Genomic DNA, 17643 nt, shown 5'->3' on the forward strand with positions numbered 1-17643 from the left:
TTTTTATGCAAATTCAAGAAAATGTTAATGTTTTGTGTGTATGTATGTGTGTGTTCCTATTTCCCCTGTTTTTACACAAAAGGTAGCATATTCTAGGCACTATTCTGCCCCTTGCATTTTTCACTTAACCTAGTTCCTGAAGAGCTTTCTATATCAGCAATAGAGAGCTCCTTCATTCTTTAAGAGCTGCATAGGAGTCCATTGTGTGGATACACTGTTAATATTTAACCTGCCCCAATATGATAGACACTTGCTTATTCCCAACCCTCCAATTACCAAGAATAACCATTTACCTATGCCATTTTGTGTCTGCACAGGTAGACCTCTAGATACACACCCAGAAAGGGTAAATGCTTTTATAATTTCATAGAGACTACCAAATTGCCTCCCCAGGAAAGCATCCTGTGCTCCCCCAGCAGAACCTGAGTGCTCATTTGTGTGTATGTGTGTCTAAGTAATACATGCACATCACTAAAGATTAAGCAGTAGAAAAGTACACAAAGTGAAAGTATATCTACCTCATACCCTGAACTCCCAGGCTCCTGTTTCCCTCACCAAAGGGAACCTACTCCTACGAGTTTTAGGGTGACCTTCAATAATGCTGTACATATATACAAACATACATACAGACATTTATATGTAAATACACATCTATAAATATGTATGTTTATATAGACTACGTACACACTGTGCTGCACTTGGCTTTTTTCTCTCAATACATATCATGAAGCTCTTTCCATATGTCAGTACATTTATATCTATCTCGTTTTTTACATTTGATCTTAGCCAAAAGGCCTAGAAGCAATCTACCTCATTTTTTTTAACATTTGTATTAAGCGTTCCATTTTATTAATGTACTATATATACCAATGATGGATATTTGATTCAGTTCCTGTATTTTGCTGCTACAAATAATGCTGCAATAAAATATCTCTAATGTCTATGGATGAATATAGCACACATACATAGCATAAATGTATATGTAAAGTATATGAATATAAGATAAATTATTTAAAAAAGAACTTTTGAGTCACAGGGTATGTGAATTTAAAATTTTGAAAAATAAGATCAAATTGCTTTCATCAGATGTCATGCCAATGTCTACCTTCACCAGCAAGATGAGGGCACCTACTTCTCTAACACATAGTATCCCCAAATGTTTGATATTTGCCATTTTGGTAAATGAAAAAAAGTGTCTCCTTTCTTATTACATTCACATGTCTCTAATTATAAGAAATGGAGCATCTACTCATAAGTTTGAGTGAGGTCTACTTTTATTTATTTTATAAAAGTAGAGGGTGGGAGGAAGAAGAACACATTCAAAAAAATTTTTTTGAACACATTCAAAATTAATTCTCCAGCAGACAGACAGCATCAGCAGGTGCAACTGCAAAGGTTTCTCCGTAGATCATATATTCACAAGGCATTATTTGCTTAACAGTGAGAAAGGTTCTGGTGTGTTCTCTGTAACAACATCCACTTCACAGTGTGAGCAAGCACTAGTATTGTGTTCCACTTACAATTCCAGGAGGAAAAGCACAACTTGGCAAAAAATATTTTTTGGATCCTAAAGTCAGGTACAATAACATAGACAAACTTTTTATAACACTTGATCTACTTTTCCACAAAGGAGACTTCTCCACCCAGAAATTAGAGTCTTTCTTTCTCCTTCCCTTGTTTAACTGTTAGAGCAATGCCTCATCATTTCCTTGTATATTACAAATACAGAATGGGGGGTTTAAAAAATTACAAAATATCTCAAATGTCCCCATTTGGAACCCTTCAGCAGTCATAAAATAGGGAAATAGATATTTGATGCAAAAATAAAAAATAAATGAGGTAGATAAATGAATGCTTTCAACACCCATTACTTGCCTGTTCCAACTTCCTAGCCTTCACACAATATTCAAGAACAATTTTCACAATTACTTGGCAAACTGCACCAAGGACATTTTTGTACATGTTAGTTTGTGAACTGAGGGGCACCTGGGTGGCTCAGTCTATTCAGCACCCAATTCTTGGTTTTGGCTCAGGTCATGATCTCAGGGTTGTGAGATGGAGCCAGCACTTGTTTGGCTCTGCTGTCAGGGGGGTGGGAAGGTGGGAGTCTGCTTGAGATTCTCTTTTTCTCCCTCTGCCCTTCCCTCGCTGGTGTGCTTCTTCTCTTTTTCTCAAATAAATAAATGAGTCTTTTTTTTAAAGATTATTTATTTATGTATTCATGAGAAACACAGAGAGAGGCAGAGACACAGGCAGAGTGAGAAGCAGGCTCCCCATAGGGAGCCCAATGAGGGACTCTATCCCAGGACCCTGGGATCACAACCCGAGCCAAAGGCAGATGCTCAACCACTGACCCACCCAGGTGCTCCAAATAAATCTTTTTTTTTTTAAAGAAAGGTTTTTTTTTAATTTTATTTATTTATTTATGATAGTCACAGAGAGAGAGAGAGAGAGAGAGGCAAAGACACAGGCAGAGGGAGAAGCAGGCTCCATGCACCGGGAGCCCGATGTGGGATTCGATCCCGGGTCTTCAGGATCGCGCCCTGGGCCAAAGGCAGGCGCTAAACCCCTGCGCCACCCGGGGATCCCTAAATCTTTTTTTTTTTAAAATGAGTATGTCAACCTATAATAAACATGCCCTTCTATGAGTTTCTTCAAGAATAAAAACCCAGTTCTTCAACTGAGTAGGCACTGGTGAACTAAATTAAGTCACCTGGGAGTCCCTGCTCCCGTATTTCAGGAAGGAGACACCTGGAAAGCACAGGGAGTACACTGGCATTCTCAGGGCTCCAGCTGGCTCCAGCTGAACTGTATTTAAATAAGCAGCAACCCACATCGACTCCCTAAGGACTAAAATCAGTCACTTTGAGGGTGTCTCACCTAAGGTCCCAAGTTTGAAGGAATTTTATAATTCTACAACCTTATTTTTTTAGGTTTTTTTGGTAAAGTACATTTAGAAAAAAAGAAAGGATGGGTGCAGGGTTAGGGGGATCATACAAAAAACATCTCTAAACAGGTGCCAGATCTTGTTCATGTACCTGCACCCGGTCATCAGGGAAGTAGATAGTACCCTCTCCCACCTTAGGCTAACAGTTGTCTTTTCCTTTGTGGTTCAGTAAGTTCCAGAGTGAGATCTACTTTTAAAATGCAAACATAGGGGCTCTTGGGTGGCTCAGTCATTTAAGCACCAAACTCTTGGTCTCGGCTCTGGTCTTGATCACAGGGTCTTGAGGTCAGGTCCTGGAAAGGGCTCCATGCTGGGTGTGGAGTCTACTTAATAAAATTTTTTTAAAAAAATCTAAAAGTGCCAGGATGCCTGGGTGGCTCAGCAGTTGAGCCTCTGCCTTTGGCTCAGGGCGTGATCCCGGGGTCCCAGGATCGGCTCCCATATCGGGCTCCCTGCATGGAGTCTGCTTCTCCCTCTGCCTGTGTCTCTGCCTCTCTCTCTGTCTCTCATGAATAAATAAGTAAATAATTTGAAAAAAAATTCAAACGTGCCTGCTGGGGGTAAGCATCAGGTCCCTGGAATACCCAGAGTGAAAGCATTTAGCTTTTTCCCTGACAGGAAAGAAGAGGTGATTCAGGATACCCACAGCCTAGAGGAGCAGGACCGATGGGACAGGAGAGTAAATCCTGCCTGATGCACCCTGTTGTCTGTTACCCCAGAGTCTCTGATGGCCACGGGCACAGGTCCTCTCTATTACCAGAATCTCAGGGTAAAAACCTAGAGGGAAACTGCTGCCCCTAGCTTGAAGAAACTGAAGGAAGTCTCTTTCACCACCATGTGTGTTCAGCCAACCAGCTGTAGGGTCTCACCAGGCACTTCTGAGTGCTTAGAGAAGCACTGAAGTTCTTCTATTGACTGATGGATCCTCGCCTTCAAAAGGATTTGAGGCAATCCCCTTGAGAATAAGCAAGGGTGCAGAGAAAGGGATTACATCTGAGTCCTCAAGGAGATTATTGTGACATGTCCTGGCAAGGGGGTGGGGGCAGGGGATCCAGGGAGGAAGCCTTGGGACAGCTGTGATTAGGAGAATGGTTGGGGCATGACGAGTCCCAGGCAGAGTCAACTCCTTGGAAAAGAGCTGAGCTGGGACAGATTCGCATTCTCGGACTGGTCCACAGCCCCAGACACTTCTTCCCCTCCTGCCCTGATGCCCTTGTACTTCTCAGCCAAGCTTCCTGAGAGCTGGTTACCTGCACACACACCACCCCCCAGGACATGCCCTGCCCAAGGGTACCCAGCCCAGGGGGCCTGCACTCCATCACCTGTGCCCCGGCACAGGCTGTGTCTGTCCAAAAACTAGGGCACCTTGTCCTAATTTGCCCAAAGGACCTGTCTCCACACTCCCTTCTCTACACAAGCATGCTCTGCCATCTGCCTCTACCAATCCACTGACTTCGTCGGCAACTTCTCTTTTGCTGAATTCACGTGCTCATTCAGGCTTTATCTTGTTTCATCTCTCACTAGCATATCCCACTATCAACCACGTTCCCATCTGGAAATCTTCCTCCTTTGGCTTTTTTGGTAATCCTATCTTGGGTTTTCTTCTATCTGACCTGTCGCCGACCATTCAGAATGAAGTAACCTGGGGACTTGGCATACCTCACTGTTACCTGGGGTAGCTTCATCTAGCCCATGGCTCAGTTAACATCTGAGTCGCTGACTCCCAAACCTTCATCCCCAGGTGCACTCAGCCACCCAGTCCAGCTCCTACGGAACTCCACCTGGGTGTCCCATCCACACTTCAGGCACATCACATATAGAACAGAATGCATCACTTTTTTTCTTACAACATTCTCTTTCTAAGGTATTTCTTCTCTTGGAGGTGACATCACCACACATCTGAATATTCAGGCCAAAGACTCTCACTTTGAGGTCTTCCACTCCTTGACCCTGTACAGTTAATACACTCCCAGGCCCATTGGTCCACCCTGTTCACACTCCCCAAATTCACTTTATCCTTCCCGGCTGCACTGCCACAGCCTGATCTGAAGACCCATCATTTTTCATCTGAATTGCTAAACTGATTTCTTAACTGCCCTTCCTTCTCCTTCTAATTCATTTCCCACTCTGAATGGAGAGCTAACTTCCTAAAATACATGGCTCTCTAGTGCTTTCAGGATAAAATGCAAATTATTCAGACCTATATACATGGTGCCTGAAGCCAGAATGTCCAGTTCAAATCCCTGCCCTGCCATTTGGTCAGCCACGTAAACTTGGGAGAGGTACTTAACCTCTTGGTGCCTTAGTTTCCTCATGTGTAAAATGGGTATAATCATAATACCTCCATGGGGGGGGTGTTGTGAGGATTAAATGAGATAATACATACCAAGTGCTTAGAATATTACCCAGCATGTAGCATGTACTCAATAAGTAGCAGCTGTGATCTTTATAGCTACCTGCCCATGCTTCTCATTTCTCCCTCCCCTTCACTCACACACTCACCTCCATTCATACTGAACCACTTGGGGTTGACCCAAAGCTTCCCACTCCTAGGTCTTTATTCAATATTCTTCCTTTGCCTAAAATGCCAGATACATCTGTCTTCCTCCAATATGCGCCGCCCCAACCCCCTAGGGGCCTGGCCAGTTCTCCTTTGTCCTTCAGGATCCAAGGCACTGTCTTCTGAGAACTCTTCCAGGAAGCCTTCCCTGAGTTCCCAGTTTAGACATAATGCCTTCTGAGGTCCCATATAGCTAATTACAGGATGTTGTAGCATTTATTCTTTGAGGACAGAAATCATGAGTTATTCATCTTTGAATGTCAGGCACCTAGTAGATGCTCAGTAACCATTATGTCTAGCACTTACAGCAAACCTACTATGTCAGGCAATGCCGTTTTGCATATATATACTTTCATCCTCACAAAAACTGTATAAAATAGGTATTATTGTTTTTATCTCCATTTTGTAGGAAAGGAAACAGTCACATTTTGGTGGAATTGGGATTTGTACTGAGGCAGTTTAGCTCAAAAGTAGTGATCCAGCTAGTATCATGTTCTTTTTGGTAAACAATGAGTAGAAGAGTCAAGTAAATAAAGTGGGCTTGGAAGCCAATAGTGGCTGCCCAGCACAATGTGTGGCACATAATAGGTGCTCAATAAATACTAGTTGTCTGAATGAGTGAGGACAATGAACTGAAATCGAATGCGTAAGGGAGATGTCAGAAGATACCGGCAGTGCAATTATGGGGATCCAAGAAAGCCCCATTTATCCACATGTGCTCCTGTGGTATGAACAGCCTACCTGCCCTGGTCTTTCAATATTTTTATTAAAAGCACATATATGTCGTAAGAGGAATCCACAAATGGGCATTATGTATTAGAGCTGTTTGTTTGAAGGGGTTGTTGAGACAGGGCTTTGGGCCTGGGAATGGTGGACGAGAATCATCAGCACAGGCAGCAAGCACCATGCCAAGCCCTGGGGTAAGGCCAAGTGGTGGTTTCTTCTTCCTCCCAGGAAAAGGTGCTCATCTGGCAATTTTTGGAGAAAAGATACATCTATGGTGAACTTTATAAGAACCGTGTCAACATATCAACAAATGCTGAGCAATCAGATGCCTCCATCACTATTGATCAGCTGACCATGGATGACAATGGCACCTACGAGTGCTCAGTCTCACTGATGTCAGACATGATGGGCACCTCTCAGTCACGTGTCCGGCTTTTGGTCCTCGGTGAGTGTCTCCATCTCCTTCCTGGCGGGGAGAGGGTGCAGGGGGGGTACAGGGAGGAGAAGCGCCCTGTAAGGTAAGCGGTAAGGTAAAGCCGGGGCAGCAATGCCTGACCAGGAGCTCAAACTCTTCCCCTCATCCCGTCTGCCTGGGCAGGGGGCTGCTCCTCCCTTTTCAAGAAGACTGTTCTGAGCTGTCCACCCCTGGGAACCAGTTCCCAGGGCAGAGGAGGAGGCCGGTTTGGAGCGGCCCCGGGGGCAGCCTGGGAAGTTCTGCCCCCGTTCTGTCCAGTGCTCTTCTTCCCCATATCCCAGCTCTCTTCCTTTTCATAGCAAACTTATTAGGGAGAAGAAAAAGGGAAATGATAGATTCTAAAGAAGGACTCTCACCGTGCTTTCCTGTGGTGCCGGCTGAGAGCCAGATCGTGACTTTCCCGTCATAAATTCAGCTACTCAGTAGAAACCCTTCACACCACCATCTCTCTACCCCTGGGCCCCAACAACACACCACTGATCAGGCTCTACTGCCTTTGACAGATGTCCCAAGATGACACTCTTTTCCTACCAATATCTTATTATAGGAGCTTCTAGTTGGGGAAGAATCTGAACAATCATCTCCCTGAGTATCTTCATTTTGTAGATGAAGCCCAGGGAAAGTAGGCACCTGACTCAGAGTCAGTAACTGGAACATTTTAATGAATGCCTCCTCTATGTCCAATATAGGAGTGGCCTCCACCCCAGGAAGTAGCAATGCTTTTATGCCAAAATGATGGATCATTTTTCCTTTATTTTTTTCCATTTATACTACTTAGTGGGATTTTATTTTTAATTGCGGAAAGTGGCCACCTGGCTTTCTGAAGCATTGTATCAGTCAAACAATAGAGCCCTGAATACAGAATAATTGTCTCCTTCTTCCATCCTAAAACCAGCATGGCAGCCACTGGTAATATTCTTTCATGCTTTTCTCCATGTCCTTTCCAAACAGAGATTGTATTATAAAGATCATTTTGGGGGGTAATGTTTCATGCGTATTTCTCGAGATCAATATCTATGGATCTACCTATTAGCAGCGTGTTCCATCATGCGGATATACTATGATTCAATCAAGTGTTCCATACTGATGGATAGTCTCAGGCTGTTTCCATTTTTTTGTATGAACAATACTGACAGATAGATGATAGATAGATAGATAGATAGATAGATAGATAGATAGACAGATATTCTTCCACTCTGTTTTTATTCCTTTTTAAAAAAGATTTTATTTATTAATGAGAGACACAGAGAGAGAGAGAGAGGCAGAGACATAGGCAGAGGGAGAAGCAGGCTCCATGCAGGGAGCCCGACGTGGGACTCGATCCCAGGACACCGGGATCACGACCTGGGCCAGAGACAGATGTTCAACCACTGAGACAGCCAGGGGCCCCTGTTGTTTTTATTTCTATTGGCTAGATTCTCAAAAGTAGGATTTCTAGGTCAAAGACTATGCCTTCATTAACTATTAATCCATCCCAGCAAACTACTTTCCTCAAAGCAACTTACATTGCTATGGCATTTTATGAGCATGCCTGCTTTCCCATATCCTTACCAGTACTGAATCTTATCAATCTTTCTAATTTTTGTAAATTTTGTTAATTTGGTAGGTGAAAAAAAATTCAGTTCAGTCTAAACGAAAATGTTAATCTAGCCACTAATATGCTTCACTACCCCTTATTTGGACCCAACTTCCTGAAGCTTGGGGACCAGCAGTGGGCCTGTTTCCTCACCTTCCCTCCTTCATCTGATTCTTCCCACCCCTGGGAGATGATGACGTGGCTCCTTGGAGGTCATGGCCAAGGGAGGAAAGGTTAAAGGGAGGAAAGGGAAAGGCCTGCTCACCTGGCTAGGCCACGAGTGTCTCTCTTGGCTCTTACATAATCCCACTATAGGTTTTTTTAGGGGGTGCACTGGCAGTTTCTTCCACCTGACACAGGTAGCATGTGTGCCCCCCATCCTTTTTCTACCCAGCCCCTGCTTTTGGCACTCACTGCGGCCAGTCCACTATGGGCTCTCCTGTGGCCCAGGGAGCAGAGTCCCTTCAGAATGATGTGAATCAGCACACCACCCCCCACCTGCCACACCCCTACTTACCCTGCCATTGAAGCTTGCTCCGGCCAGCTTTTCTTGGCAACATGCAGGCATTACAGTCCTCAGGCGGGTCCCCAAAACCCAGAGGATCTATATAGCCCTCCCATCATCACACTGCAGGATCAGCACTTCAGCAACTTACAGGTTCCTCTCTCTCTGAGCCTCAGCCAGGGAATGAGGGATGCCATCTCCCGACAGTAGGGAACCCTAATCTCCATGTTGGATTTTTTTGGTGCCTCCCTGGCTTGACCTGAGATGGGGGAAATCCTTTCTTCCCTTCCCACAAGAGAGGAGAGTAAATGCTCATGGATCCCTATTCCTAAGTATCCTCTACAAAGAAATCTCCTCTAGGCTTCTCTTGCTTGGGTGGGAGGAAGGTAACTGATAACCTAAGGATTTGCTCTTGGAAAGGCTGCTGGGATGTTCCTCATGCTTCTCCTTAATATTGAGGATACTTACCACCCTGGAGGTTGTAGTAAATTCTGAGCCACAGGAGAAGTCCCAATCTGTATCTTGCTAATGTTTTCTATCATGCATTTGAAGTCTCTTGTCATGTACCATCACTGCTGGGAATATAAAAATGAACTTAATATTCTTTTCTTATGTCATTAGGTCTTATTTTTTACATTTAGATCTTTATTTTACTTGAAATTTATTTTTGTAAATAGGATACTAGGAGTCTAACTTTGTTTTCTTTCAAATGGGTAACCAATTACATCAGCATCATTTATTGTACCAAAGAAATAATTATTATCCCACTGGAATGCCAGCTTTGTCACATATTAAGTTCTTACATAGACATGGCTGATTTTTCATTCCTTTTTTGTTCATTTTCCTTTTGATTATTCCTATGCTGTTACATGGTTTTGATTACAGCATGCTTATAGTGTTGATGTATATATATATAATTTTTGTGGGTTTTTTTTTTAGTTGGAGCTATCAGTGCTTGAATAGTTGGCTTTTAATATCTGATGCTGTGTGATATCTTCTCTTACTAAACTTCTCCAAAAAAAATGTTGTCAATTTTTTACACATTTTTCTTCCACGTTAATTTTTTAAACCACTTTGCTTCGTTAAAAATAGAAGTTGATTGGAATTATGGTCAACTTACACATTAATATGCAAAGGAATTACAAGTTAAAAATAGCAAGTCCTCTCATCTAAGAAGATGTATTTCAGGTTTAATGACCTTCAATAACATGGGATCTCTAACAGAATTCCAGGCCTCCTGTGGACAGATGCAGAGCCTTTTTTGTCTGTAGGAGAAAGGCATGGGACTCCTTTCACAACCCTGTTCCCATCCTATCTAGTAAAATTTCCCATTCTATGTGTCCTCTTGCTCTAAAAACAGAGGGGATTTAACTTAGAGAGAAACTACCATCAACTTGCAATGACCTTGGTGTGTGTGCAAGTTGCCACAAATTCATGGTTATAATACCTCCCATTTACTGAGCACCAGGTATGTGCCAGGCCTCTAAGAGCTTTACAGATATGGCCTCTTTTAATCTTTGCAATCCATCTGTGAAAGTGGGAATTAACACTTTTGTTTAATAGAAGAGAACAGTGAGGCTCGAGACACCTGTAGGAAGTGTCCAAGCTTCCATCGAAACAGGATGGCCCAAAAGCAAAGCCCTTCACTGCTCCACGGTGTAAATCTGCCACTCCCAGCCAGTAATCAATCCAGTTCAGGATGGTTACCAAATTCTTCTATATTTACCTACCTTTCAAAGTAAGGTAACAGCTGTCAGTTGATAGTAGACACAAGCTTGCCAGTGATGTTTTAGCTCGCCTTGGCAGTAACTTGCATCCTGCCTTTCCTGGATCCACGCCAACAAGAGAAGGCTAGAGGGGCAGAGCCGTGCCAGCCCTGGATGTGCCACTTGCCTGCCCTTGTCCACAGCACACCTGCATCTTGAACACATCACTCGGTGGTAACTGAGGTTCTGTACCTGCTCTTCCAGGGGGAAGGCTTTCGCTTAGGGTCTAAGAGATGGAAGCTCCACTGCCCTGTGAGTGCATGGGCAGTTGTTTCTGGGTTTTCACGGGATGCTCTTGATGGTCTTAGATCTAGGAACATTCACACCTCCTCTCATCTCATGGACGAGGCTGTCACCATCACACATTATCATCTTCAAGCATCTTTGTAGCTGTGTTTTAGTTGCTCCAGATCTAGTCGGGGTGCCATGCTGTGTTTGTCTCTCTGGGTCCATCAGAGCAAGAGGCCTGCTCTCCGGAGGGCTCCTCGTGTGCAGATCTGCAGCACAGAGAAGGCTGTGGGTTGTTAAAATGGAGCTCTTCTCGCTCTCCTCCTTCTGCCACCTTGGTCCACACACAACAAAGAACTGTTTGGTGATGCTGCCCTGCCTCTTAAGAAATACTATTAGAAAAGAGAGAGAGAGAGAAAGAGAGAGAGAGAGAGAGAGAAACTAAAAAAGGAAAAACATTCACTTGTGTCACTAGGTTTTCTATTTGTCGGTGCTTCCTTCCAGCTCCTGCCCAAGTGCTTGTTTCTGTCCATAACTGAATCTGTCGCCTAAGGAGTTGGGACTTTGCCCCTTTCGTGCCTCATCAGGTAGCTCCTTCTGGTCTCTCCGCACTTACCATCGCCCCTCGGGGGAGGGGGTGCAGCATCCCCGGTCCCTAACCGAACAGTCAACCTGTTGCAATTAAAGCCCTTATAAATAATGTCCTAACAAATTGTTCTGTGTACATAGCTCTTCATTTCTATTTGCCTTAGCTCCTCGGGGAGATACTACAAGCCAAAAAAAAAAAAAAAATGCACGTTTGTATCTAGTTTCTGTTCTGCACTTCTTTCTCCTGTCCCCTTGCCCCGCATGGCCCCTGGCTGAACCCCTCCCTTCTCTGCACCTGGTCCTTTTCTGGCTAATTCGGTCTCCTTTTGGCTTCCCTGAAGCAGCTTCTGTTTTCGTCCGGCGACGAGCTGCTTCGGGAAAGCCAGCAGGACCCGCTTACCCGTGACTGTCCAGTTCCTCCCGCCCCTCCAGGGCCAGCTTCATCTTAAGACAGGAGCTCTCCAGCAGGGGGGCGAAGGATACACGTTCGATGGGAGATTATGGATCTCAGTGTTTTGCTTTGGAAGGAGGCAGAGAGAAAGGAAAGTGAGACAGACGTCATTTTGTACTCCAAGTTAAGAAATCCGGTAAAAAAAATCTTTAAAAGAAAGTTTGCTTTGCAAATGGCTTTGCTACTGGGCTATTTTTAGGTAGAAGGGCTTTAATTATACGGGGCCGCCCAGCGGGCGGGGCGAGGGCGCAGAGAGCTTCGGGACCGGTCCCCGCGGGGAAGCCACCTGGCGCGGCGGCGGGCGCGGGCGCGGGCGCGGGCGCGGGCGCGGGCGCGGGGGCGGGCGCGGGGGCGGGCGCGGGCGCGGGCGGCTCCGCGGCCTCTGGCGCCCCTGGCGGCTGCCGCGGGAGGCGCAGCTTCGGAGCGGCCGGGCCCGCCGCGGAGATCTCCCGGGAGCAGCCGCTCTCCGTCCGCGAGCTCCAGGTCGCAAGGGCAGATCGGAGCCCCGCAGGCCTCGCAGCTCCGCAGGAGGGGCTGTCTGCCTGGAGCTGACTCGAGGTCCTCGCTGGCTTTCATGGTGGGGGGCCGGGGAGGGAGCCCTTAGAGAGGCTGGGGACAGAGTGACGGCCGGTGCCTAGGTGGGCTGGGGGGAGGACAGCCAGGGCGCTGAGGTTAGGGCCCCCGGTGTCAGGGTGGGGGTGGGGGGCCCTGACGTGCTCCCTCATAAGGCTGGCCTCCTGGGGGTGCTTGGTCTCTTGTCTCTACTGCTGCCTGCAGAGTGAATTAAGGATTCGCCTTAATAATTTCCCCTAGCTAGCCTCCGGATGTGTCCGGATAGGCTTCTCTAGGGGCTCCTTTTTTTTTTTTTTTAGAGATTTATTTTTATTTATTTATGATAGACATGGAGAGAGAGAGAGAGAGAGAGAGAGAGAGGCAGAGACACAGGCAGAGGGAGAAGCAGGCTCCACGCTGGGAGCCCGACGTGGGATTCGATCCCGGGTCTCCAGGATCGCGCCCTGGGCCAAAGGCAGGAGCTAAACCGCTGAGCCACCCAGGGATCCCCTCTAGAGGCTCCTTCGCCTTGGTCTGCTCTCTTCCCTTTTTGTCTTGGATCCCAGAAAGCTGGTCCCAGAAAGGCCTGACTACAGTCATGCACACCCTGAGTATGATGCTGGTTGCAGTGTTGTGTCCCAGGGGGTGTTGTACTTTAGGCCGACTCTCTCATTGTGAAATGAAAGCCCCGCTCCTCCAAAGGCAGAGCTGAGAAATAGGGTGACTGCTTTTGGTGAGTGGAGAGGGATGTTCCTGTACGCCGGAGCAGTCAGGAGGTAAAGCGTGGCCTGCCAACCCTGACCTAGTGCCAGACCCAGGGCAGGTAGCAGGGCTCACCTTCTCCTGTTCCTGCTGGGCCAGAACCCAGTGAAGGCCGCAGTCCCCTCCTGCCCAGGCTGCTTGTCCCTGGGGCCTGGACCAGGATGTAGGAAGGCAGTTCTTGAACTTCCCACCTCTTAGGTTTAGGGGAGTCCAACTGGGACAGGCTTAGGGGAGTGCCTGTTACTTGCTCCATGCTTGTCCCACACCTGGTGGGCCCTCACTGGAGCAGCAGAAGATGTGGAGCACACCCACCCACAAGTGCCTTGGCCTTTCAGAGCAAAGCTAGAACTGGCAGCTGGGTCAGAGGGGAGGGGTGCATCATCCTGCATAGCTTCTCCCAGCTACTCTTCATGCTCAGTGAGCATGCGTCAGTGCAGTCTGGACCGTACAATGGGTGGCACTATTTACTGGAGAAGCAGACTATCCATGGGTCTAAAGAAGGAGTTGGAGGGGACAGGCCTGCCAAGGCATTCAGTGGTAGCCCTCTGTGCTGCGTATTCTCCCCTTCTCGAGCCCCAGGGATACTACCTGAAGTCTCAAGCATAGCTGATGTTTCTTCCTGTCTCAGGGCCTTTGCACATGCTTTGCACACTCTGTGTGGAGTGCCCTCACCTGTCTCTGACCACCACCGCCTCCATTGGCTTTGTTTACTCTCACCCTCCTTCAGGTCACGGCCCAGTCTGTGACCTTGCTTGTGCCATCCCTGTCCTGGCAGCCTGGCCTCCTGCCTGCCTGTTATTGTCTAATTACTTGTCTTTTGCCCCACTGGACTCCTTGAACACAGGAACTCACTATGTCATCCCAGTGGCCCGCAGTTTGAGTTGAAGGGCTTCTGAGACAGGGCTTTCCCCTAACCTGGGGGCAGGCAAAGTTGGCCAAATCCAGCCTAGGCCTGTTCATACATGGCCTGCAAGCTTAGAATGGTTTTTACATTTAGAAAGGATTATTTAAAAAGTAGAAGCAGTGACAGAGACCATAGCATGGCCACAAAATCTAAAATATTACCTTTGACCCTTTACAGAAAACCTATTGTCCCCTGCTCTTAGAGATGGGACACTGAGAGACTGCAGGATTGATTTGAAAGGGTCAACACCAGAGGGAGTTGCTATGGCTGCTGGAGAGAGTACTGGATGTGGAGTCAGAAGACCTGGTTCTAGTCCCATGCAGGTCTTGCCTAGTCTCCTCTCTGGGCCTCAGTCTCCCCACCTTTATAATGGTGGTGACTCTACTGTTGCACTCAGGACACTTCCTGACGTCTGTGCGTGCTGCCCACTGATGGTGACAGGCCACAGAGGAGATATTTGGGGTGGGTTGACCTTATGGCACTTTCTCTCCCCAGGAGGCTATGAATTTCTCTGCCCTAGAACAAGCAAAGTGGTACATGTGTGAGTGAGGTGGAAGGTGTCTGTCCCCAGGCCCCTCCTGGGTCATGCCTTCACTTTGGTCTTCCCACTCTGCAGTGCCGCCCTCCACGCCCGACTGCGGCATCGAGGGAGAGACCGTGATCGGGAACAATATCCAGCTGACCTGCCAGTCGAAGGAGGGCTCTCCGGCTCCTCAATACAGCTGGAAGAGCTATGACATCCTGAACAAGGAGCGGCCAGCCGCACCAGGTAACAGGGTCAGCGGGAAGACGGGCCCCCGCCCCAAAATGCAGATGACTGGCTAGGGTTGCCCGGGGAGATCCCAGCCTGGCCAATCCGGCCTCCGTGCAGGGCTGCTGGGCTGCTGGGCTGCAGGGCTGCAGGGCTGCAGGGCTGCTCTTTCCCTCCACCCTGCAGTCAGCCTGTGATATCTTGCAGTTTCTCTAAGTTTTCTCATGATAATACCCATCTCACAGGTTGTTGTGGGAAATAAAAGTGAATCATGTAAAGCACTCAGTGGAAGCACATAATAAATGTTCATTTGTTAACTTTGTTCCCTGCAACTCAATTCTCTCAAATGAGCATGTATGGATCACACTCCGTGCAAAAGCACTGCGTGGGATTTAATTTTGACTATGATCGTGTCCTAGTCTAGCACTATGGCTGTACTCACAGGCAGGCATTCCCATCCTCATTCCCTATCTGGGCTTCACTGAACCTCACCTTCCCAAACATGCCCTCCATTTCTTCTTCTTCTTCTTCTTCTTTTTTTAAGATTTTATTTATTTATTCATGAGAGACACAGAGAGAGAGAGAGGCAGAGACACAGGCAGAGGGAGAAGCAGGCTCCAAGCAGGGAGCCTGATGTGAGACTCGACCCCAGTCCTCAGGTGCTAAACCACTGAGCCACCCAGGGATCCCATGCCCCCCATTTCGGGCCACACCCAACTCTCAGGAGACATGAGGTTCAGCTGTGGTTGCCTGGACACCTGCTTTGTACTAGGCAGCTTGGTATTTGACCTTTGATCAGGAAACAAACTGAAAAAAAAAAAAAAACCAACAACCAAAGAACCCTATATAAATATTTTACTGTCATATTACCTTGGCACCAACTGCTGTGGGAATACCTCGCTGGCATTTTTGGGCTCCAGGGCCCCCTGGCACACCCAGTGCTCCTGGAGATAAAAAAAAAAAAACAAAGTCTGAAAGATGCCAGTTGGTTTAACTTCTGGGATATCTTTCCGCTCAGTGTGGGCAGTAAAAAGTGAAGCAGTGGTTGGAGACATGTGAGAAATGGGATGGGGCAGGAGAAGAGCCCTCCGGGGCCTGCTGAGTCCCACCTGGTGAATGAACATTTTGAGGCTTTGGTCAAACGAGGATGAGCTTTTTCATTCTGTCCTTCACTCACTTGGGGAACAAAATAAGAACTTTTAAAAAGTAATAATAATAATAAAAATAGAACCCACTCAATCTAATGTAAATTAGAAAGTATAATGTGGATTTCAACAAGCTTCCAGTTTTGTTTCCAAATTTCTGGCTGGCAAATTTTTATCGAGTGTGTCTGGAATTTCTGTTGAAACCACCTGGCAGCCCTCCTCTGGGTCTATGGCCTGCCTCTCTGACCCATGTGTGACCCAGTGACTCCAGCAATGGACACCAAGGTCTGCCATGGACAATGTTGGCCTGCACTTCCTTGCAGCAAAGTGTGTATAGGGAGACCCAGAGCTGAAGGTTACATGATGAATGCTATAATAGTTTTATATCCAATGGTGTTGGAAGCCAGAGGATGCACAAGGAGATAAAAGAAGGTTTCTGCAAAGAGGGGGCACTTGGGGTGGCAATGTAGCATGGTGGCCAAGAGCATGGTGTGAGCTTGAATCATGGCTCTGCCACTTGTTAGCTATGGGACCATGGTCACATGGTGATTGACTTGGCCTCTTTGTGCTTTAGTTTTTACATCGGTAAAATGAGCATAAAACTAGTACTTACTTCCTAGAGTTCCTGTGAAGATTAAATAAAAGTACATGTAAAGCACGGAGACCGTGCCTGGTAAGAACTCCTTAATGCTGTGTGTTATGTGAGCTAGATCCTTAAGGATGAGTGGGCGAGGTGTGGGAAATATCCCGGGAGCAGTGAGTTTCCATGCAGCCAAGGGTAGGGGGCATGCGCTGCAGGAAGGAGGGATCACAGAGAGCCTGTGCATTGGGCTGGGGAGGCCAGCCTTTGCCCTGGAGGTCACCTTCTGAGGAGCATCATCACAGATACTACGCTACTCATAGCTCTCCTGCCTCCAGCTGGAAGGTGCTAGAAGCCAAAACTTCGTCTTTCTATGATTCAAAAGAGGAGAAACCCAAGGACTTGAAAGAAGGTCAAAGGGAGACTCACATACTTACTTTGGAAAAGCTTCATCCTGTTTCAAGTTAAGGTTTGCTCAGAATCAGAATCCAGATCTGGGAGTGCCAGCCAAGCTTGCACCCGGTGTTGGCGTACAGGTGGGGTCATTCAGAGCCTTTGGTCTCCACTCGCCTCACGAGCACCAGAGTCTATCCTGTCTTCTTCAGTTGGACCAAACCCAGTTTTAATTCTTAAAACATGTTAGTCCACAGTGGACAACTTGGAGAGTAGGGTTCCTCCACACTCCTACATCTGAAGACAGCAGAGATTGCTTCCTTTCACTTAGTAATCAGTGGAAGCAAGCCAGCAGTGAAAAGAACAGGGAATCTGGAATCAGTAAATAAGAATTTCAGTCCTGGTGTGTCCGCTTTGTAGCTGTAAGTCACTCACAGCCTCTTTGACCCTTAGTATCATCATCTGAAAACCTGGGATGATCATTATACAACCTTCCCTGAATGCTGTGAAGAGGATAAGAGGAGATCCCATGTATGATAGTTCTGAACATCCTTTGTCGGCCAGCTGAGCTTCATGTACTGGAAGGGCAGGAATTTGGGTCTCAAAGAAGGAAGGAGGGGTAATTCCGGGGCTAGAGCACTTTAGAAGAGGAGATTCTCGAAGGGTTGAAAGAGTGGGCAGGGGCCCTGCAGCCAGGGAGGGTCCTGAGGATCCTGGGTGAGAGGTGGCAGCCT

At 46.9% G+C, this 17643-nt stretch overlaps 1 protein-coding gene across 1 annotated transcript in view; it reads left to right on the plus strand.

Annotated features, from left to right (window-relative positions):
- Nucleotides 1-17643, plus strand: part of GPA33 (glycoprotein A33) — a 34213-nt gene that overhangs the window by 3788 nt on the left and 12782 nt on the right. Inside the window, exons 3-4 of the mRNA XM_055324337.1 lie at nt 6462-6678; nt 14657-14809. Of these exons, the coding sequence (XP_055180312.1) occupies nt 6462-6678; nt 14657-14809 (370 nt within the window). The remainder of the gene's footprint in view (nt 1-6461; nt 6679-14656; nt 14810-17643) is intronic.

This window comes from Nyctereutes procyonoides, unplaced genomic scaffold, assembly GCF_905146905.1.
Source record: "Nyctereutes procyonoides isolate TBG_1078 unplaced genomic scaffold, NYPRO_anot_genome, whole genome shotgun sequence".
Lineage (NCBI taxonomy): Eukaryota > Metazoa > Chordata > Mammalia > Carnivora > Canidae > Nyctereutes > Nyctereutes procyonoides.